General features: G+C 58.2%; 1 protein-coding gene and 1 pseudogene across 1 annotated transcript; one reads left to right on the top strand and one right to left on the bottom strand.

Annotated features, from left to right (window-relative positions):
* The first annotated feature begins 6,230 nt into the window (after positions 1-6,230).
* Positions 6,231-14,644, top strand: CCDC62 (coiled-coil domain containing 62). Its single transcript, XM_048513686.1, has 6 exons — positions 6,231-6,387; positions 7,641-8,366; positions 9,504-9,681; positions 10,129-10,260; positions 11,551-11,662; positions 14,279-14,644. Exons 1-5 carry the CDS (start codon positions 6,293-6,295, stop codon positions 11,620-11,622), a joined length of 1,203 nt encoding a protein of 400 aa, XP_048369643.1. The 5' UTR covers positions 6,231-6,292; the 3' UTR covers positions 11,623-11,662; positions 14,279-14,644.
* Positions 14,645-18,588: 3,944 nt separating this feature from the next.
* Positions 18,589-19,469, bottom strand: LOC125442387 (annotated as a pseudogene).
* Between the last annotated feature and the right edge of the window lie 1,865 nt (positions 19,470-21,334).

Raw genomic sequence — 21,334 nt, 5'->3', positions numbered from 1 at the left:
GGGGGGTGGGGGGGGGGGGGGGTGGGGGGGGGGGGGGGTGGGGGGGGGGGGGGGTGGGGGGGGGGGGGGGTGGGGGGGGGGGGGGGTGGGGGGGGGGGGGGGTGGGGGGGGGGGGGGGTGGGGGGGGGGGGGGGTGGGGGGGGGGGGGGGTGGGGGGGGGGGGGGGTGGGGGGGGGGGGGGGTGGGGGGGGGGGGGGGTGGGGGGGGGGGGGGGTGGGGGGGGGGGGGGGTGGGGGGGGGGGGGGGTGGGGGGGGGGGGGGGTGGGGGGGGGGGGGGGTGGGGGGGGGGGGGGGTGGGGGGGGGGGGGGGTGGGGGGGGGGGGGGGTGGGGGGGGGGGGGGGTGGGGGGGGGGGGGGGTGGGGGGGGGGGGGGGTGGGGGGGGGGGGGGGTGGGGGGGGGGGGGGGTGGGGGGGGGGGGGGGTGGGGGGGGGGGGGGGTGGGGGGGGGGGGGGGTGGGGGGGGGGGGGGGTGGGGGGGGGGGGGGGTGGGGGGGGGGGGGGGTGGGGGGGGGGGGGGGTGGGGGGGGGGGGGGGTGGGGGGGGGGGGGGGTGGGGGGGGGGGGGGGTGGGGGGGGGGGGGGGTGGGGGGGGGGGGGGGTGGGGGGGGGGGGGGGTGGGGGGGGGGGGGGGTGGGGGGGGGGGGGGGTGGGGGGGGGGGGGGGTGGGGGGGGGGGGGGGTGGGGGGGGGGGGGGGTGGGGGGGGGGGGGGGTGGGGGGGGGGGGGGGTGGGGGGGGGGGGGGGTGGGGGGGGGGGGGGGTGGGGGGGGGGGGGGGTGGGGGGGGGGGGGGGTGGGGGGGGGGGGGGGTGGGGGGGGGGGGGGGTGGGGGGGGGGGGGGGTGGGGGGGGGGGGGGGTGGGGGGGGGGGGGGGTGGGGGGGGGGGGGGGTGGGGGGGGGGGGGGGTGGGGGGGGGGGGGGGTGGGGGGGGGGGGGGGTGGGGGGGGGGGGGGGTGGGGGGGGGGGGGGGTGGGGGGGGGGGGGGGTGGGGGGGGGGGGGGGTGGGGGGGGGGGGGGGTGGGGGGGGGGGGGGGTGGGGGGGGGGGGGGGTGGGGGGGGGGGGGGGTGGGGGGGGGGGGGGGTGGGGGGGGGGGGGGGTGGGGGGGGGGGGGGGTGGGGGGGGGGGGGGGTGGGGGGGGGGGGGGGTGGGGGGGGGGGGGGGTGGGGGGGGGGGGGGGTGGGGGGGGGGGGGGGTGGGGGGGGGGGGGGGTGGGGGGGGGGGGGGGTGGGGGGGGGGGGGGGTGGGGGGGGGGGGGGGTGGGGGGGGGGGGGGGTGGGGGGGGGGGGGGGTGGGGGGGGGGGGGGGTGGGGGGGGGGGGGGGTGGGGGGGGGGGGGGGTGGGGGGGGGGGGGGGTGGGGGGGGGGGGGGGTGGGGGGGGGGGGGGGTGGGGGGGGGGGGGGGTGGGGGGGGGGGGGGGTGGGGGGGGGGGGGGGTGGGGGGGGGGGGGGGTGGGGGGGGGGGGGGGTGGGGGGGGGGGGGGGTGGGGGGGGGGGGGGGTGGGGGGGGGGGGGGGTGGGGGGGGGGGGGGGTGGGGGGGGGGGGGGGTGGGGGGGGGGGGGGGTGGGGGGGGGGGGGGGTGGGGGGGGGGGGGGGTGGGGGGGGGGGGGGGTGGGGGGGGGGGGGGGTGGGGGGGGGGGGGGGTGGGGGGGGGGGGGGGTGGGGGGGGGGGGGGGTGGGGGGGGGGGGGGGTGGGGGGGGGGGGGGGTGGGGGGGGGGGGGGGTGGGGGGGGGGGGGGGTGGGGGGGGGGGGGGGTGGGGGGGGGGGGGGGTGGGGGGGGGGGGGGGTGGGGGGGGGGGGGGGTGGGGGGGGGGGGGGGTGGGGGGGGGGGGGGGTGGGGGGGGGGGGGGGTGGGGGGGGGGGGGGGTGGGGGGGGGGGGGGGTGGGGGGGGGGGGGGGTGGGGGGGGGGGGGGGTGGGGGGGGGGGGGGGTGGGGGGGGGGGGGGGTGGGGGGGGGGGGGGGTGGGGGGGGGGGGGGGTGGGGGGGGGGGGGGGTGGGGGGGGGGGGGGGTGGGGGGGGGGGGGGGTGGGGGGGGGGGGGGGTGGGGGGGGGGGGGGGTGGGGGGGGGGGGGGGTGGGGGGGGGGGGGGGTGGGGGGGGGGGGGGGTGGGGGGGGGGGGGGGTGGGGGGGGGGGGGGGTGGGGGGGGGGGGGGGTGGGGGGGGGGGGGGGTGGGGGGGGGGGGGGGTGGGGGGGGGGGGGGGTGGGGGGGGGGGGGGGTGGGGGGGGGGGGGGGTGGGGGGGGGGGGGGGTGGGGGGGGGGGGGGGTGGGGGGGGGGGGGGGTGGGGGGGGGGGGGGGTGGGGGGGGGGGGGGGTGGGGGGGGGGGGGGGTGGGGGGGGGGGGGGGTGGGGGGGGGGGGGGGTGGGGGGGGGGGGGGGTGGGGGGGGGGGGGGGTGGGGGGGGGGGGGGGTGGGGGGGGGGGGGGGTGGGGGGGGGGGGGGGTGGGGGGGGGGGGGGGTGGGGGGGGGGGGGGGTGGGGGGGGGGGGGGGTGGGGGGGGGGGGGGGTGGGGGGGGGGGGGGGTGGGGGGGGGGGGGGGTGGGGGGGGGGGGGGGTGGGGGGGGGGGGGGGTGGGGGGGGGGGGGGGTGGGGGGGGGGGGGGGTGGGGGGGGGGGGGGGTGGGGGGGGGGGGGGGTGGGGGGGGGGGGGGGTGGGGGGGGGGGGGGGTGGGGGGGGGGGGGGGTGGGGGGGGGGGGGGGTGGGGGGGGGGGGGGGTGGGGGGGGGGGGGGGTGGGGGGGGGGGGGGGTGGGGGGGGGGGGGGGTGGGGGGGGGGGGGGGTGGGGGGGGGGGGGGGTGGGGGGGGGGGGGGGTGGGGGGGGGGGGGGGTGGGGGGGGGGGGGGGTGGGGGGGGGGGGGGGTGGGGGGGGGGGGGGGTGGGGGGGGGGGGGGGTGGGGGGGGGGGGGGGTGGGGGGGGGGGGGGGTGGGGGGGGGGGGGGGTGGGGGGGGGGGGGGGTGGGGGGGGGGGGGGGTGGGGGGGGGGGGGGGTGGGGGGGGGGGGGGGTGGGGGGGGGGGGGGGTGGGGGGGGGGGGGGGTGGGGGGGGGGGGGGGTGGGGGGGGGGGGGGGTGGGGGGGGGGGGGGGTGGGGGGGGGGGGGGGTGGGGGGGGGGGGGGGTGGGGGGGGGGGGGGGTGGGGGGGGGGGGGGGTGGGGGGGGGGGGGGGTGGGGGGGGGGGGGGGTGGGGGGGGGGGGGGGTGGGGGGGGGGGGGGGTGGGGGGGGGGGGGGGTGGGGGGGGGGGGGGGTGGGGGGGGGGGGGGGTGGGGGGGGGGGGGGGTGGGGGGGGGGGGGGGTGGGGGGGGGGGGGGGTGGGGGGGGGGGGGGGTGGGGGGGGGGGGGGGTGGGGGGGGGGGGGGGTGGGGGGGGGGGGGGGTGGGGGGGGGGGGGGGTGGGGGGGGGGGGGGGTGGGGGGGGGGGGGGGTGGGGGGGGGGGGGGGTGGGGGGGGGGGGGGGTGGGGGGGGGGGGGGGTGGGGGGGGGGGGGGGTGGGGGGGGGGGGGGGTGGGGGGGGGGGGGGGTGGGGGGGGGGGGGGGTGGGGGGGGGGGGGGGTGGGGGGGGGGGGGGGTGGGGGGGGGGGGGGGTGGGGGGGGGGGGGGGTGGGGGGGGGGGGGGGTGGGGGGGGGGGGGGGTGGGGGGGGGGGGGGGTGGGGGGGGGGGGGGGTGGGGGGGGGGGGGGGTGGGGGGGGGGGGGGGTGGGGGGGGGGGGGGGTGGGGGGGGGGGGGGGTGGGGGGGGGGGGGGGTGGGGGGGGGGGGGGGTGGGGGGGGGGGGGGGTGGGGGGGGGGGGGGGTGGGGGGGGGGGGGGGTGGGGGGGGGGGGGGGTGGGGGGGGGGGGGGGTGGGGGGGGGGGGGGGTGGGGGGGGGGGGGGGTGGGGGGGGGGGGGGGTGGGGGGGGGGGGGGGTGGGGGGGGGGGGGGGTGGGGGGGGGGGGGGGTGGGGGGGGGGGGGGGTGGGGGGGGGGGGGGGTGGGGGGGGGGGGGGGTGGGGGGGGGGGGGGGTGGGGGGGGGGGGGGGTGGGGGGGGGGGGGGGTGGGGGGGGGGGGGGGTGGGGGGGGGGGGGGGTGGGGGGGGGGGGGGGTGGGGGGGGGGGGGGGTGGGGGGGGGGGGGGGTGGGGGGGGGGGGGGGTGGGGGGGGGGGGGGGTGGGGGGGGGGGGGGGTGGGGGGGGGGGGGGGTGGGGGGGGGGGGGGGTGGGGGGGGGGGGGGGTGGGGGGGGGGGGGGGTGGGGGGGGGGGGGGGTGGGGGGGGGGGGGGGTGGGGGGGGGGGGGGGTGGGGGGGGGGGGGGGTGGGGGGGGGGGGGGGTGGGGGTGGGGGTGGGGGTGGGGGGGGGGGGATGGGGGGGGGGGGGGTGGGGGGGGGGGGGGGTGGGGGGGGGGGGGGGGGGGGGGGGGGGGGGGGGGGGGGGGGGTGGGGGGGGGGGGGGGGGGAGGGGGGGGGGGGGGGGGGGGGGGGGGGGGGGGGGGGGGGGGGGGGGGGGGGGGGGGGGGGCGGGGGGGGGGGGGGGGGGGGGGGGGGGGGGGGGGGGGGGGGGGGGGAGGGGGGGGGGGGGAGCCTCAAAAAACCTCCCTCCTGGAGGGAGGTTTTTGGAACAACAGCGCATTCCCGGCGGCGCCGTGCGAACGGCACCGCCGGGAATGCGTTCTTTTCCCCATCCCTCTCCCACTCACGTCGTCGCCATCATCACCCTGCTGGCCTCCTGAGGCCCTCCCTCGCTGTCCTCCGACCCCTGGAGGTCGGAGGGCAGCGTGGGCGGGTCTTAGGAGGCCAGCAGGACGGCAACGAGGTGAGTGGGAGAGGGACGGGGAAGAGGGGGCTCCGTGTGGAGCCGCCTCTCCTGTGCCGGCCTCTGCGGGGGCCACTCGCACGCTCTCGTGCGAACGGCCCCCACCCCCTCCACCGGCAGAATTCCTGCCGGTGGGGAAGCACCCGAAGGCCCGTGCGGAAAAGGCCTTTGATAAATATGGGGTGCTGTATGTCACCTGCCATCTTCCATTTCTCTTTCCCTCTCCTCCTTTCTTTTGGTCTCTCTGAAAACAAAACTGTGAGCGTGACAAATTGATTTTTAGTCCGTGTGCACACACTTTCTCCTTGCCTCGTGCACTTCAATTTAGTGGCTTCCAATTTAGCGCAAACCAGAAAACTATGGTTTATGCTTCTCCTTCCTGCCAGGGTTAGGAGCCAACTTCAAACTGCACTTGGGAGGCCTGGTCTGAAAGGAAAATCCATCTGTTTTATTTATGCTGCCATGAGCTCACTAGAAGAAGGGGGGGATGCCTGTGTGCTAGAACGACCGAAAGAGCATATCCCTACCCTGAGGAGGTCAGCGGGACATAACACTATTTCTCTCCTCCAGCATTTTATTCTCACAATCTGGGAAGGTACGTTAGGCTGCGTGGGAGCTCCCCCAAAGTTGCCCAGCAGATTTTCATGAGGAGCTGAATATGGGTTTCCTACTCTTTCTCTGACATTAGAGGGGCTTTCACACATGCCAAATAATGCACTTTCCCCACATTCAGTGCACTTTGGAGCTGGGTTTTTTACTGTGTGAAATGGCAAAATCCACTTCCAAATGATCACTAAAGTGGCTTGGAAGTGCATTATTCAGTATGTGTGAAAATGGCGTAAAGTACTCTGGCTCTCATTTAAACCATAGTGTGCTAGTTTGGCACATTTTGGTTTGTGCTAATGCAGAAGACTTGGAAGGCAGAGGGGGAAGCAGAGGTGGGATCCAGCAGGTTCTCACAGGTTCCCGAGAGTAGGTCACTAATTATTTGTGTGTGCCGAGAGGGGGTTACTGATTGGTGATTTTGCCATGTGATTTTTGCCTTAGTTACGCCCCTCCTCTGCTCCTCAGCAGTAGCGCGCAGAACTTGAAGCAGTCTAGCAGGAGGTGCACCAGCGTGCGTGGCAGCCTGCGCCTGCGTGCATTTAATTCCTGCCCAAGGACCGGCGCAGCGGCTGCGTCCTTGCCACAGCCCCGCCCAGGAATGCCCCGCCCCAGGAATGCCCGACCACGCCCCCGTCGTGCCCTGCCCAGCCCCATTGGCGCTACGCCACTGTTTGAATCCCACCCCCATGGGAACCTGTTACTAAAATTTTTGGATCCCACCACTGGGGGGAAGGGTGTGAACACAAGTCTTATGTTGTATTGTGTTAAAACCCTGTTTGCCGTGGCTTCTGGACCATTCCATTGTATAAATCTGGGAAAAGAAATGCTCCAGAAAGAACAGCTTTGGTTATAGTTCTTTGAGCTGCTTCAGTGTTTTAGTTTATTTCCTTCTTGTCCATCATCAGATCTACATGAAGCAGCAGCAAGACCTGCAGTTTCTGCATTTCAGCTTGGAGAGTTCTCAGGAAACCAAGCCAAAACCCAAAAAGGAGGCCCACGAAGCTAGGTAGGCCTGATAAGGGGATTTCAAGTTTGTATCAACAAAGGGGCAGCAGTGGGGCTGCAGGCATGTTTCCAGATTCTCCATCAGAGGTATTGGAGCCAGTCTTGCACAGGGTTGGAGGAAAAATCTGGGTACAGAGTGGATGCATGCATCAGATTTCCCACAGCCCGTTTCCCAGCCCTGCATGTGGTGTGGTTGAAAAGTAAAACCAAGTCCCTCCTAAATTGCAAGATTCCTGAACACCCCAGCTAAATTTCCCCACCTGCTCCTCTCAGAGTAGATTGCTGATACTGTATTTTGCTGAAACAGGCAATTGGGAGCTGCGCAGGAAGGACCAGTAGAAGAAGAAGAGTAGTTTGGATTTATATCCCCCCTTTCTCTCCTGCAGGAGACTCAAAGGGGCTGACAATCACCTTGCCCTTCCCCCCTCACAACAAACACCCTGTGAGGTGGGTGGGGCTGAGAGAGCTCCGCGAAGCTGTGACTAGCCCAAGGTCACCCAGCTGGCGTGTGTGGGAGTGCACAGGCTAATCTGAATTCCCCAGATAAACCTCCACAACTCAAGCGGCAGAGCTGGGAATCAAACCCGGTTCCTCCAGATCAGAGTGCACCTGCTCTTAGCCACTGCTCTTAGCCACTACGCCACTGCTGCTCCCAAATATTAACAAAACTGGTGGCTCGTTTCAAAGCCAGAATGGGATCAATAGCAGCCATGGCGTAGTAATGCCTCCCTGATGTCCTTCTGTTGAAAAAAGAAAGGAAGGCAGCCTACAAGTTGCACGGCTTGTGCAGGTCTCTGTTAGCCAAGCAGGGAAGATTTGCCTGTACCAGATCAGAATGCTGCTCCAAACTAGAATCACCTGGACGTCCCTGTATTAACAGCTGCCCATTAGTTAGGGTTTGGGGGCAGAACGTAATTCACAGTGTGGCAAGGCAGTTCTTTTTTGGGGGGAGGGAAGGGCTAACCAAAGTTCGCAAATATGCGCATAAACTTTTGGATCACACAGAATTATTATTATTATTATTATTATTATTATTATTATTATTATTATTATTATTATTATTATTATTATTATTATTATTATTATTATTAATGGGCAGGAGTTCAGGGGCTGGATGAGTATCCAAACCCGGAACTGGCCTTATATTCACCTCGCAGCAACAGCGCAGGGATTGACTTCTGTGACAATAGATGATCCTTGTAAATTGTCAAATGCCGTTTTTGTAACACGAGCTCCTTATTCCGCCACTTCTAGCATAGAGATGGTTTTGTTAGATCTCGAGAGCAGCAGCAGCAGAGAGACGGTCTGTAGCGAAACCTGTCAGAAGGCACCTGCCCCGTTCGCGCACGCTCCCAAAAGCAGCTTGCAAGCTACATGCCCCACGTGCAGAGCTGGGAATAGGCAGCAGGCACAAGTCTCAAGCTGCGAGGAGCGACTCTTGGCAAACTTGGATCTGTTTCAGGAAGGGACGTTTGGCAGTTCAGGGACTCTGCCTAGGGAAGAGCGGAACCCGGATGGGCCCTTGAGAGCTGACAGAGCGGAGAGCGGACCTGCTTCACAGGCAGATGGCACCTGCATGGTGGACAGCAGGGAATTTGCTCGGGGGACTGAGCGAAACCCTGTCCCCGCTTTGCCAATCCACGAGCACTGGCTGCCGCTAGATTCCTTCACGGAGCCTGCGAATGGCCATAGCCCCACATGGAAGCTCTCGGACACATTTGACCGGGGTTGTAACGCTGCAGAGACAGAACCGGTTGCGACTCCGAGTGGCCGAAGTCCCCTGAACTCTCCCCGTCTGGCCAGAGCTCTGGATGCCGGCTGCTGTTGTTGCTGCTCTGGGAGCGAAACCTTCCAGCCCGTGACTGACCAAGAGTGGATCCAGATTTTCAAGCCAGCCAAAGCACAAGGAAACATACAGCACGGAGCTCTTTTCAGCCATCCCCAGGCTAGTTGTGGAATTAGAAGCACCAAGCCAGAAAGGTTAGGCATTTTTCTCAATGTACCAAGATTAAGTACTCTGCTGTTAGCTTATGGTTGTCCTCCCCGTGCAAAAAAACCCAGACACAAACCTTGCAAAATCTTTTATGGAACCAGCAAGTAGTTTGAAATGGGGCACGCTTTCGGACTATATTTTGAATGAGAACATTCAAAGCCAAATGTGGAGTGGAGCATCTGCTAAGCGTGCCGAAGGTGCCAGGTCCAGTCCCCCATGTCTCCAGTTGAGGACATCTATGTCCACAGTATCCTTTGGAAGATGCAGTTGTTGGGGGGCACAGCGTCGGGAGGCTCCCGAGTACGGCAGCCATTCTGCTTGGAAAGGGGGTCTCACAGCGCCCGGGAGGCTCTCGAGTACGGCAGCACGTTGCTTGGAAAAGGGCCCCCCAACATCCAGGGGGCGCGCCTGAGTACGGCAATACACTGCTTGGAAAAAGGCCTCTCACGTGCAACTGACCTTTCCTCCCCAAATGTGGTTTCGGAGAAAACTGCTGAGGTTGCAGACCTCCTGGCTCCAATGTGTACGTGCAAATATCAAATCTTCTGCTCAGTCCCCCTGCGCCCTTTTGCCCTGCTCACTGTCTTGTATCCAGGTGCTGCAAACCCCTGCCTGCCTGCCTTGTTTGTTTTTCCACTTGTAAACTGTCAATAAAAGGGCTTGGAGGGGAGACGGGACGGCAGAGTTGCCCCCTGCATCTCTCACTGGCCGAAACGACATGCTGTCTCCATTGCTGTAAGACTACATGCAGTGACCAGGACTTTAAATGTGGGATGCACTGTAGCTCAGTGAACGAGCGCCACGATGCTGGCTGCCTTTATATTCAAATAGCCTCCACTATTGAATGTCCCTTTCTTGCTGCAGCTGCCCATTGTCCTGTTTGATTGTGTTGTCTGTTGTTGGGTTTCGTGGCCCGAGGCTCGGTTTGCTGAGCTACCGGGGGCAACAGTGGTGTGTGGCTGCTCAGACCTCCGTGGGTTGAGAAGAATTCCCCTGTGGGCTGCACATCGCAGCTGCCTCTTATCTTCCCGTGTCTATAAGGCATCAGACCCCTGGGCCTTTTTAAAGAATGTACGCTAGATATTTCTGGAAAAGACCTAATTTCTAAAAAAATTGTTATGCAGTGACCATGATGTGGACCTGACTTTGTCGGATTTGGGCGCTCCCTGTTTGACATCGACACAGAAGGCCAGCGGTCCCAAGAGGCACGAGAAGCCGTTTGAGTTGGATCTCTCCCCCAAGCTCACAAGCACAATGGATGTCCAGGCGATGAATGGATGCTGCCATCCTGCCATCCACTATGTGAGGTTTTGCCTTTGTAAGATGGCTCATCACATTGGGCAGAGCTTGGCTCAGTGCCTTCCCTTGTTCCCCTCCCATTGGCTGTCCTCACTTGTTCCAGGCGCTGCTTCTGGGGCTGACCTTAGCTACGGATCCAGTTTAGCTGGACCGGCCGTTTTGGGACAGAGCAAGTGATGGAACAGCTTGTTCTGCACCCTTTTCCAGGTCTATATCCTGCCCTACCTCACAGCAGGGTCCCATTATCTTCTGTGACATTGTCTTCAGGTCTAAAGACAATCCCCCATCCTGAATTTCTAATGCCACTGGCTCCCAATTCCTTCATTACCTTCTTTCCAGTACATCTTCATCTAGGTCTGGAGGCTGATGGAGTGAGCTTGTTCCCTTCCTCCGTGGTCTCTGGGCCTTTCCAGACAGTCCCTGAACCTCTTCTGTTCTGGTACCTTCTAGGATTCCTGCTCACCCACCAGTAAACTTCAGAGACTACTGGCAGAGTCCCGACAGATGGTGGCTGACCTGGAACGCAGCAACCTTCTCCACGCTACTCCTGGCTGCAGTCCCAAGGATGCCAGTACCCAAGTGGTAGGTCTTGCGGTAGAAACAAGCAATCAGGAGAATTCACTTTTAGAAGAAGAGTTTGGATTTATACCCCACCTTTTTTTTCATGTAAGGAGTCTGAAGGTGGCTTACAAGCTCCTTTTCCCTTCCTCTCCCCACAGCGGACACCTTGTGAGGGAGATGGTACCTTAAAGGCTAACATAATTTTATTCTACCATAATTTCTCCTGGATTAGAACCTAGTTCAGTCTCCTTGAGCCAGAGGAGGTAAGGCAGGAGATAAATATTTGGAATAAATAAATGCAGAATTCTCACCATTACTTAACACGGTATAAATGTATGTTTTATGTCATGTTTAGTCTTCAGAAATCTACAGTGTGATTTGAGTCGTCAGATGTATTACACGGCCTTCCCTTACCCCTTCTTTTCCCTTTTTTCTTTTTTTATGTGTTGTTGTTGCTCCCAACTTTCTCTGGGTTTATATTCTTGGGAACCATGACTGATTTTTATACTTCTTTTATTGTACTACCTGTTGTAAACAACTCTGAGCCTGGATAGCAGGGGCGAGTAGTTATCTTCTGTGTAGAACGTCAATAAGCATAAACATTTTACATGCAAGGGAAGCCTAGATTTGCCATCGATCCTCTCAGAGCCACCACTGCCCTGCCCTGCCCACCAGAGCCACCACTGCCACTTTTGTGTCCAGGTTCATTTGAGAGTCATGAACCAAGAAGGTTAAGAACATAAGAACAAGCCAGCTGGATCAGACCAGAGTCCATCTAGTCCAGCTCTCTGCTACTCGCAGTGGCCCACCAGGTGCCTTGGGAGCTCACATGCAGGATGTGAAAGCAAAGGCCTTCTGTGGCTGTTGCTCCCGAGCACCTGGACTGTTAAGGCATTTGCAATCTCAGATCAAAGAGGATCAAGATTGGTAGCCATAGATCGACTTCTCCTCCGTAAATCTGTCCAAGCCCCTTTTAACGCTATCCAGGTTAGTGGCCATCACCACCTCATGTGGCAGAATATTCCAAACACCAATCACACGTTGTGTGAAGAAGTATTTCCTTTTATTAGTCCTAATTCTTCCCCCCAGGTTCTGGGTTCAAGTCTTGTCTTCCACGTCTCTATATTTCTCAGTCTCATTCTGTGTTCCCTCTGGGATGCGGAGGCAGTGTTACGGGCATTACTGCAAGGCGTGGAGTGCTCGGGACAGAGAAAGGCCTGCATCAATGCAAAGTGTTTCTGTTATTGCTATCAGGATTTCTTTTGAGGTGATGGTTCTCTAAAGGTTCACTGTCTCCATGTCTGTTTGCAGGGTGAGGGATATCCAGGGATGTCACCCACTGCCGAGGAAACCCAAGCGAAGCTTTCTCTCTTCTCTCTCTGAGCTCCGGTGAGGACTCCACCTTCCCCATCACTGTGTTGCAGTAGGTACCGGTGCGAGTTTTTCTAGTTAACAAGCTTCCGCTACATCTTCTCTGAGGCACCCCCTGCAGACTGGGATGTCTGGGTGGACTTTGTCAGTTCTTGTCTGAAAAAGGAATTTCTTTTGCAAATGAATGTGTGCCATGCAGAGAGGCTTCTGCCAAGCAGGCATAATTCTCCCTTCCTCCTATCTGCACAACAATCCTATGTGGTAGGTTGAATTGAGAGAGAGTGAAGAAGAGAAGGAGGAGTTTGGATCAGAGGTGGGATCCAGCAGGTTCTCACAGGTTCCCGAGAGTAGGTTACTAATTATTTGTGTGTGCCGAGAGGGGGATACTGGTTGGTGATTTTGCCACGTGATTTTTGCCTTAGTTACACCCCTCCTCCGCTCCTCAGCAGTAGCGCACAGAACTTGAAGCAGTCTATCAGGAGGTGCACCGGCGTGCGTGGCAGCCTGCGCCTGCGTGCATTCGTTTCCCGCCCAAGGACCGGCGCAGCGGCTGCGTCCTTGCCACAGCCCCGCCCAGGAATGCCCCGCCCAGGAATGCCCGGCCACGCCCCCGTTGTGCCCCACCCAGTCCCATTGGCGCTACGCCACTGCTTGAATCCCTCCACCATGGGAACCTGTTACTAAAATTTTTGGATCCCACCACTGGTTTGAATGTATTCCTCCCCTTTCTCTCCTTTATGGAGACTCAAAGGGGCTTACAAACTCCTTTCCCCAGAACAGACACCATGAAAAGTAGGCGGGGCTGAGAGAGTTCTGAGAGAACTGTGACTAGCCCAAGGTCACCCAGCAGGCTTCATATGGAGGAGCAGAGAAACAAATCCAGTTCACCGGATAAGAGTGCACCGCTCAGGTGGAGGGGGGGGGGATCTTACCCAGTTCTTCAGATTAGAGGCCACCTGCTCTTAACCACTATGTCACGCTGATAACTGTCCCTAAGTCACTCAGTGACTTCATAGGGTCTGAACCTGGCATCACTGATACACTAAACCAGATCTGGAGTGCCCTCTCTCAAGGCTATTTGACTCTTCTCTTACTCCAGGGGTAGGGAACCTGCGGCTCTCCAGATGTTCAGGAACTACAATTCCCATCAGCCCCTACCAGCATGGCCAATTGGCCATGCTGACAGAGGCTGATGGGAATTGTAGTTCCTGAACATCCGGAGAGCCGCAGGTTCCCTACCCCGCCTTAGTCCAAGGAGATAAGGGTCACGCAGGTGATTCTCTTCATTCACGTCTCTTCATTCATCCATTTCTTCCTAACCACAATCAATCTTGTGAAAAAGGTTGAGAGAGAGAAGAAGAAGAAGAAGAGTTTGGATTTATATCCCCCCTTCCTCTCCTGCAGGAGACTCAAAGGGGCTGACAATCTCCTTGCCCTTCCCCCCTCACAACAAACACCCTGTGAGGTGGATGGGGCTGAGAGAGCTCCGGAAAGCTGTGACTAGCCCAAGGTCACCCAGCTGGCATGTGTGGGAGTGCACAGGCTAATCTGAATTCCCCAGATAAGCCTCCACAGCTCGGGCGGCAGAGCTGGGAATCAAACCCGGTTCCTCCAGATCAGAGTGCACCTGGTCTTAGCCACTCCGCCACTGCTGCGTATCCTTTCTCAGCTATACTTTCTCAGTGAAGTCACCCGGTGGGCTTTCATGTCCCAGAGAGGTTTCAAAGCTGGCTCTCCCGGGACCTAGTCTTGACCCCCAAACCGCAACACTGCGCTGGCTCTTCGGGCATCGCGCTGCAGAGCCCGTTGGCTTGCCAGAGCCGCAGAGGGGCATTTAAGTAACACTGCCCAGATGGGAGCTGGCGTCAGGATCCGTCGCCTGCGCCCCGACCCTTCCACACACCTGCTGGAGCCAAGGATCCAGTTACAGAGGGAAGAAATGCCGAAAGTGCTGCCTAGAGCCTTCGGCATTTCTGGCATGCCTCCTGGCTTGCAAAGCCTGCTGTTTCCAGCCACTGAGAAACATCTCCGTCAACTTGAAAACTCCCGAGCTGCCAGCTGTTTGCAAAGGAGTGGAAAAACTTTCCCGGCAGCTGAACAAGGGCGGCTTTCAGGGAGGCAACCGTCAGGCCAGCCAGTGCTTCAACCAGTGCAGTAAATATTTTAATTGTTGAGACATCCTGGAGATTTGCACTGGCCGTGTTTTCCCATCAGCTGAGAAGAGGCTGGTCGGAAAACAGTAGAGCCTGAAGAAGAAGAAGAAGAAGAGGAGGAGGAGGAGGAGGAGGAGGAGGAGGAGGAGGAGGAGGAGGAGGAGGAGGAGGAGGAGTTTGGATTTATATCCCCCCTTTCTCTCCTGCAGGAGACTGAAAGGGGCTCACAATCTCCTTGCCCTTCCCGCCTCACAACAAACTCCCTGTGCGGTGGGTGGGGCTGAGAGAGCTCCAAGAAGCTGTGACTAGCCCAAGGTCACCCAGCTGGCGTGTGTGGGAGTGTACAGGCTAATCTGAATTCCCCAGAGAAGCCTCCACAGCTCAGGCGGCAGAACTGGGAATCAAACCCGGTTCCTCCAGATTAGATACACGAGCTCTTAACCTCCTACGCCACTGCTGCTCTTTGCTGAATTGCAGTGTGCAGTTTCAACCAGTTGTCCTGTTCTTTCTACAAGGACCACCTTTTGGGAGATGATTCTGCCCTCATGTGAAGATCTGCATTGTGTGGAAGTTCCACGAACAGCCGTTCTTCCGTTGCTGCTATCCATCTTGGAACACCTTGCATGCCCGGGACCTGGATCGAAATGCTGGCGCTTATTCCCCTTCCCTCTACATAGATACATTTAAAACTTAAAATTATGGGACAGTTAATGAAAGCAACTTTAGGGAACAACCACCCTAAGATGAATTGGGGAGTACATTTTTGGAAGATTTTAAATATGTTGTTCTCATTTTTTTAAAAAAAGAAATGCATTTATGCCGCTTTCCCCTATTTTTGTACAAATACTTTGAATTTATAGTATAAAAACAAATTGTTCGTTCCTGCCTGATTTTTCTTTTCAACCTCTAGATGTTCTTTCCTTGTGTGTGACTGGAGCTGAATGTGACCCTTTCCCCAAATTGTAGAGAAAAGGTTTCAGACACAGCTACGAGCGCCCTATTAAGAAGAAGAAGAGAAGAGGAGTTTGGATTTATATCCCCCCTTTCTCTCCTGCAGGAGACTCAAAGGGGCTTACAATCTCCTTGCCCTTCCCCCCTCACCACAAACACCCTGTGAGGTAGGTGGGGCTGAGAGAGCTCCGAGAAGCTGTGACTAGCCCAAGGTCACCCAGCTGGCGTGTGTGGGAGTGTACAGGCTAATCTGAATTCCCCAGATAAGCCTCCACAGCTCAGGTGGCAGAGCTGGGAATCAAACCCGGTTCCTCCAGATTAGATACACGAGCTCTTACCCTCCTACGCCATTGCTGATAGCCCTTCTTAATTCCAGCGGGGCTTGCACACAATGGCACCTTTCTATCGTAGGCCTGGTTTACTGGTTCTAGCTGGGCCAAGGCCCCAGCGATGACTGTTCCGATTATTGTGCTGGGTGGAAAGTGATGCCTTTAGAGCAGAGGCCGTAAATGTTGCAAAGGTGCCCTGCTTACCTTCCTGAGCTTGAAAGTCTTCTGAGCACGGGGCGCATAAGCTAGTAAATGTAGCCTTCCTTCTTATTCAACCCTGTTTGGCCTATCCTGTCGGACTCTGACGTTAATAATTGATTGGCGCTCTGAATGACTTCCAGCCTCTTTTTCAGGGTGACTTGCGTGTCTGGGGCAGGTGTTGTAGCATGCCACGGCCAGCACACATCCCTCCCACCTGCTGTTTCTAGAGATGGCTGGCAGGCAGGCCAAACTCAGCCACTGGGAGCAACTCAGGGCATGAAGCAGGGGTCACTTTTTTCTGCAAACTGATTTGAAGCCAGTCATTTGTGGCTTTGTGGTCAAGGGGGTCCCAACCTTTGTACTGTACACCGCCCAGAGCCCTTTGGGGATGGGGCGGTATAAAAGTCCAAACAATAAATAAATAAATAAACCCTCCAGTTTCGCATGTACAACATAACAGTTTCCAACTCTGGGTGGAAGCTAAAGCCAGGCAACTAACAGGTGCAGGGACAGAGATTATCTCCCTCTTATCTGCTGCTTATTCTGCCACCCAAGAAGCAAGAGCTGTTTACAAGTTGCGACTTTCATTTACCTTTCTGTGTTTAGTACTGTCAGTGCAGCCTACACCGCTGCTTTAGAGGGGGGGTGTGCCCGAGTTCCCCGATGTATCCTGCGTGTTTCAGCTAACTAAGAACGGGGGTGTCCTTCTGTAAACCTAACAAAACAAGGGCAGGGCTGCCTGCTTTGTAGGCACACACTTGGCCATTATTAAAGGACAACAGAGCTTTCATTTGATTTCTGCCTGCCGTTAACGAGGGCGTGGAGGCTTTTCCCACTCCCTGTCTTGGTTTTAATTAGAGGGTCAAGACACAAGGCAGAGCAAGGCTATTCCCACCCCCACCCGGTCACATCAAGTTAACAGTCCTTTCTATAGCAGAACATTGTCCGTGGGGCAAGGAATGGGAGGGTGGAGGAGGGGAAATGATGTATGGACAACCCTATTGCTTTAAGGCAGTGATGGCGAACCTTTTTGAGACCGAGTGCCCAAATTGCAACCCAAAACCCACTTATTTATCGCAAAGTGCCAACCCGGCAATTTAACCTGAATACTGAGGTTTTAGTTTAGAAAAAACGGTTGGCTCCAAGGCGCACATTACTCAGGAGTAAGCTTGGTGAAGCAACGTGCAACGCTTCGAATGGGTGAATCACGACCCTAGGAGGGTTTATTCAGAAGCAAGCCTCATTGCCAGCAACCAAGCTTACTCCCAGGTAAAGGATCGTGCCCAGGCCAGCCTAGATGTGTGTGCTGGGGGGTGATTTTCCGCCCTCCCACATGACGAACTCTGTGCTCGCGTGCCCACAGAAAGGGCTCAGAGTGCCACCTCTGGCACCCGTGCCATAGGTTCGCCACCACTGCTTTAAGGGGACTGAGTGAGAAGTCCACCTTCAGGTAAAATCACCTGTCTTAAAATAAAATGTTCTTTCATTGGTGATAGTTTCTTTCAAGAGGTGGGTAGCTGTGTTAATCTGCACCTATTAAACAGAATAGCAAATATATACAGTCAAACCAATACTGAAAGATATAAGGCCAGCCAAGCCTAAAAAACAAGTCCTTGTTTTTTTAGGCTTGGCTGGCCTTATATCTTTCAGTATTAATCTGCACCTATACAGCAAGATTTGACTCCAGTAGTACCTTTGAAGACCAAGCAGATTTCCAGGGAATAAGCTTTCGAGGAGAGTCAGCTCTCCTTGGGACTCTCGAAAGCTTACCCCCTGAAATCTTCTGACAAAGGATGCTTTGGCTCTCGAAAGCTTATACCCTGGAAATCTTCCTGGTCTCTCAGTGGAATCTTTCTCTTCTTCCATTGAATATACCTGGAGGTGTGTTCATGCCAGTCTTTGCCAAATACATTAGTAGTTTACTTCCAGATCAACTTCAGCGAGTGCAAGTTACTTCACATCGGAAATGTTTGCCTGGCCAATTTGGAGAGGAGTCAGGGGCACTCCTTCTTTGGAATCAGTTTTTACAAACGAGATTCCAAATCTGTTTCTTTCTCCCATCACAAGGCTCACAAAACTTAATCGTGCTACTGTTTGGAAACTTTTCTTCACTTTTCCCAGGTCTGAAACTTTTCTTCACTTTTCCCAGGGCTGTTTCCGTGTTGGTGTTTTGTCCCACCTTGGCTTCCTTACAGCAGCGATGTTTTCCAAAGTGTCTATATGATGTTGCCCTTTGTTTGTCCTGCTTCTCCAGCCTGCCCCCACCCCCACCCCCGACGAACCGTTTGTTGTAGATACTAAGATGCACATTTTAACATCTACTGCTGCCATTTTCCTCCTCTTAACTAGGAAAGCCTTTATAAATTGTCAATCAGCATATTATTATATTGTGAAATAATATTATAACAATCTGTAAAGTTCCCAGTTTTCATGGTTGTAAAAAAAGTCATTCATCCTTTTCCTTGCAGCGTTATAAGAGGGAAAGATGCAGGCTGCAGATTTCTGTGGCTGATTCGTGACTTACCATAGTCCTACGGAATGTCTCAACTTTTTTGCAACCCACCTTGAGTCCTTAAGTCTGGATAAATATTTGTACTTGAGCCTAAATCTGTTTGCTCAGAAGAAAGCTCCAGTTATTTTCAGTTAGGCTTAGTTCTGAGTAAACGTGTTGAAATTTATTTTTCTAAATAAAACAAACCCTCTTTGTTTTTGTTTTTTAAAAAGTCTGTTTGCTCAGAACTTAAGTCTGCGTTAGGCCGTCCCATTGAACTCACTAGAGTTTCCTTATGAGCAAGCAGATTCAGGATAAAACTATAAATATTTGTTTTTGTTTTTTTAACAAAGCCTACTTTTATTTGCCAGTGTTTAGCACATAGGTGTCAAACTCGTGGCCCTCCAGATGTTATGGACTACAGTTCCCATCATCCCCTGCCAGCATCATGCTGGCAGGGGATGATGGGAACTGTAGTCCATAACATCTGGAGGGCCGTGAGTCTGACACTTGTGGTTTAGCAGTTCCAGTAAACATACCATTTCAGTAAACATACTAGTCATGAATACAACTCTAATAGTGATTTCTTTTAATTTCTGAAGCGCATCTCAAATTTGGGTGTATTGTACATTTACAGAAATGACATTAAAGAGCAAAGCAAACGTGTTTCTTCAGCCAGAAGAGACCATTTCCTTGCTGCGCTGACAACTGTACTCTCCATTGTACATGGATTATTATGGAGCTAGTTGTCTTGTTGGAGCAAAAAACACAGGACATTCCAGCTCTGGTTCTTTTTAATCATGTTACAATCAAGGACATAATATGCATCCCGTAGTGCCGCTGTATCTTTTCATCATCTTGCATAGTGATTAATGTAATCCTTATTTCGGAAGTCCTCCTCGTCACGAATGATGTTCTGCAGCTTCAATATTCAAAGGATCATCAAAATTCAAGAGAGCAGTAAACAGACCCAAACAAACATCCTGTAAAGTTTTATTTGGAGTCCCGCCAGTCGCATGTTTTCCTCTGGCTCAGAGATGTTTGGGTGCCGGATTCAAGTCATGCAATTCCCTTTGAGAGGCACCAATATATTATAGAAGAAGAAGAGAAGAAGAGTTTTGGATTTATATCCCCCCTTTCTCTCCTGCAGGAGACTCAAAGGGGCTGACAATCTCCTTGCCCTTCCCCCCTCACAACAGACACCCTGTGAGGTGGGTGGGGCTGAGAGAGCTCCGAGAAGCTGTGACTAGCCCAAGGTCACCCAGCTGGCGTGTGTGGGAGTGCCCAGGCTAATCTGAATTCCCCAGAGAAGCCTCCACAACTCAAGCGGCAGAGCTGGGAATCAAACCCGGTTCCTCCAGATCAGAGTGCACCTGCTCTTAGCCACTGCTCTTAGCCACTACGCCACTGCTACGCCATCTGGAACCTCAATTTCAAGCTGAAATTTTCCACTTTGATAATAACCTTTATCTGGACTTACAGTTACATGAAAGTGGTGGAATTCATTTGGGTCAGAGAAGCTCCCTTTACACGTGCAAGTTAAATTGTCTTTAATGAGCAATTTATCCCTTTGTTGTTGAATCAGAAGCCGAGTTCAATATATGGGGCCCCTTGACGCCATCATCCTTTTTCAGTTTGCTTGCCATAGTTAGCATAATTGCTATCTGCAGTCTGGTCGTGCAGTCAAGATATGATGTTACCTTCCACGTTGGCGCCCCAGGCCTGAAGCATCCCTGGCAGGCTCTCACTGGTGCACTGTAAATATTTGTTTTGGACAGTTTTAAACCCCTTGTTTTGTTTTCAATCTTTAAATTAAAGGGCTGGGGAGGGGGAGAACAATTTAACAAAACATGGGTGATAAAAGCAATGGCTTCTTCCAGAATAAGCTAGAGAAGAAAGTGGGAGGCAGCAGCCAGTGAAACGATTTCCATTTAGAAACCGAGCAAAGATCTTCAGCCACTAAACGGGGATGCATTTAAGGTTCCCATGTCAATTGCGCACCTAAGGGGCAGCTCAGTGCACTTGCTTAAAGCTAATGGGCGATGAAGATCTGGATCCGACTGTATTCAAGAAGTCACTTGAGCAATTCTGGAGTCACGCTAGCTGCAACCTGCCAGAACCAGCTCATAGCTTAACAATGCGTTCCATTACTCTTTGCCCTCTGGTCTAGTAGTCACCATGTCAACTTTTCGGCAGAGACGCTAGCGTGCACAAGCTTGTGAGTTACACAAGGCTCATCCGATGCAATTCTCAGCCGCTTAGAAATCTGGTGGCGAACGCTAATCAGAAGCGCAGATTTTGAGGCGCAGTTGAAACTTCTGCAGATTACTCACGGCTGATTCAATGACAGCTGGCAGCCGTACAAAATGCATTCAAATAAATAAATATAGGGATAGAGAACCGATCAGTGGTGCAGACGCTGCCAGGGATGGAGGACAAACGGAAGCTTCAGTTGTGCTCCCGTTTCCGTTCCACTTTGGAGTATAAATATCATGATATATAATTAATGAGGTTAAATTGTTTCTCAAAAGGACGTGTACATTAAGGGGGGGGTTATCAGTACTAAACAGGCATAGTGGAAAGAAGGAAGGAAATGGTAAAATTAATACACCCTTGTTCAATTCGGTCTTGGGCTTAGGTGTCATGTTATTTCTTTCATTCTTTAAAACATTTCTGTGCACCCTCCCCAGGGCTGCATAAACAAGATGCAATTCCAGAGGGATATCATGGTATAAAAGCAGGAGCTGATGGGAATGGTAGTCCATAAACATCTGAAGCACCAGAGTTGGACACAGCATTGAGCTGGGGGTTATATGGCATACATGGCCGCTTCCAACTCGATGATTCTATCAATCATTACAACTTTTTAAGAACTTCAAACATTATATAACAAAATAATATACCTACCCTGTTTCATTAAAGAAATATACAGATACGCATAATGCTAGGGAGGAGGGCCAATAACAGTCATTGCGGATATGCCAAACAAAACAAAAAAGTCTTATCCCCCTGGCAACAGAAGGAGATCTAATCAGAAAAGCCCCCCACACCCCCCCAGACTTCCTTCATAGGGAAGGTTCTTGTTCCCCTTGATCACTGCGACTCTTTAAAAAGGAATGTTTACATGTTAGGGTGATCATTTGGGAATTTGCTCCATTTTAATAAATAAGTTTTTGAGCAAACATGTAGAGTCTGCATGGTGTGCAATTAAGTACAAAGGGGGGGAAGTTGCAGATTTAAAAAGCAAAGCATAAAAAGGAGCTGTGGGTTTTGTTAGGATTGATTTAAAAAGTAAAGTAGCAGAGAGTAAACTTGTGACTGGTTCTGGTGGGTTTTCCGGGCTGTGTGGTCGTGGTCTGGTGGATCTTGTTCCTAACGTTTCACCTGCTTCTGTGAGGAGTATCACAGAGGGAAGTCTGTGGCTGGCATCTTCAGAGGTGTGTCACAGAGGGAAGTCTGTTACACACTGTGTCCTTCGACAATACAGTAAGCTTGTGAGTTCAGAAATCTTTAGAATAGATATTGTGTAAAAGTGGGGGAGAAAAAATGCAGTTTGTTAGGTTCAGCTGCATGACATAATGCTCACCCTTTGCTTTGTG

This window comes from Sphaerodactylus townsendi, linkage group LG13, assembly GCF_021028975.2.
Source record: "Sphaerodactylus townsendi isolate TG3544 linkage group LG13, MPM_Stown_v2.3, whole genome shotgun sequence".
NCBI lineage: Eukaryota > Metazoa > Chordata > Lepidosauria > Squamata > Sphaerodactylidae > Sphaerodactylus > Sphaerodactylus townsendi.
This window is presented reverse-complemented; position numbering and strand designations above follow the sequence as displayed.

Bases quoted from the DNA above. Each gene is read 5' to 3' on its own strand.
- CCDC62 (XM_048513686.1), top strand. From the start codon at position 6,293: ATGAAGCAGCAGCAAGACCTGCAGTTTCTGCATTTCAGCTTGGAGAGT. The intron at 6,388-7,640 runs GTAGGCCTGATA...CGCCACTTCTAG, and splicing joins AAGGAGGCCCACGAAGCTAG to CATAGAGATGGTTTTGTTAG. The intron at 9,682-10,128 runs GTGAGGTTTTGC...GGTACCTTCTAG, and splicing joins GCCATCCTGCCATCCACTAT to GATTCCTGCTCACCCACCAG.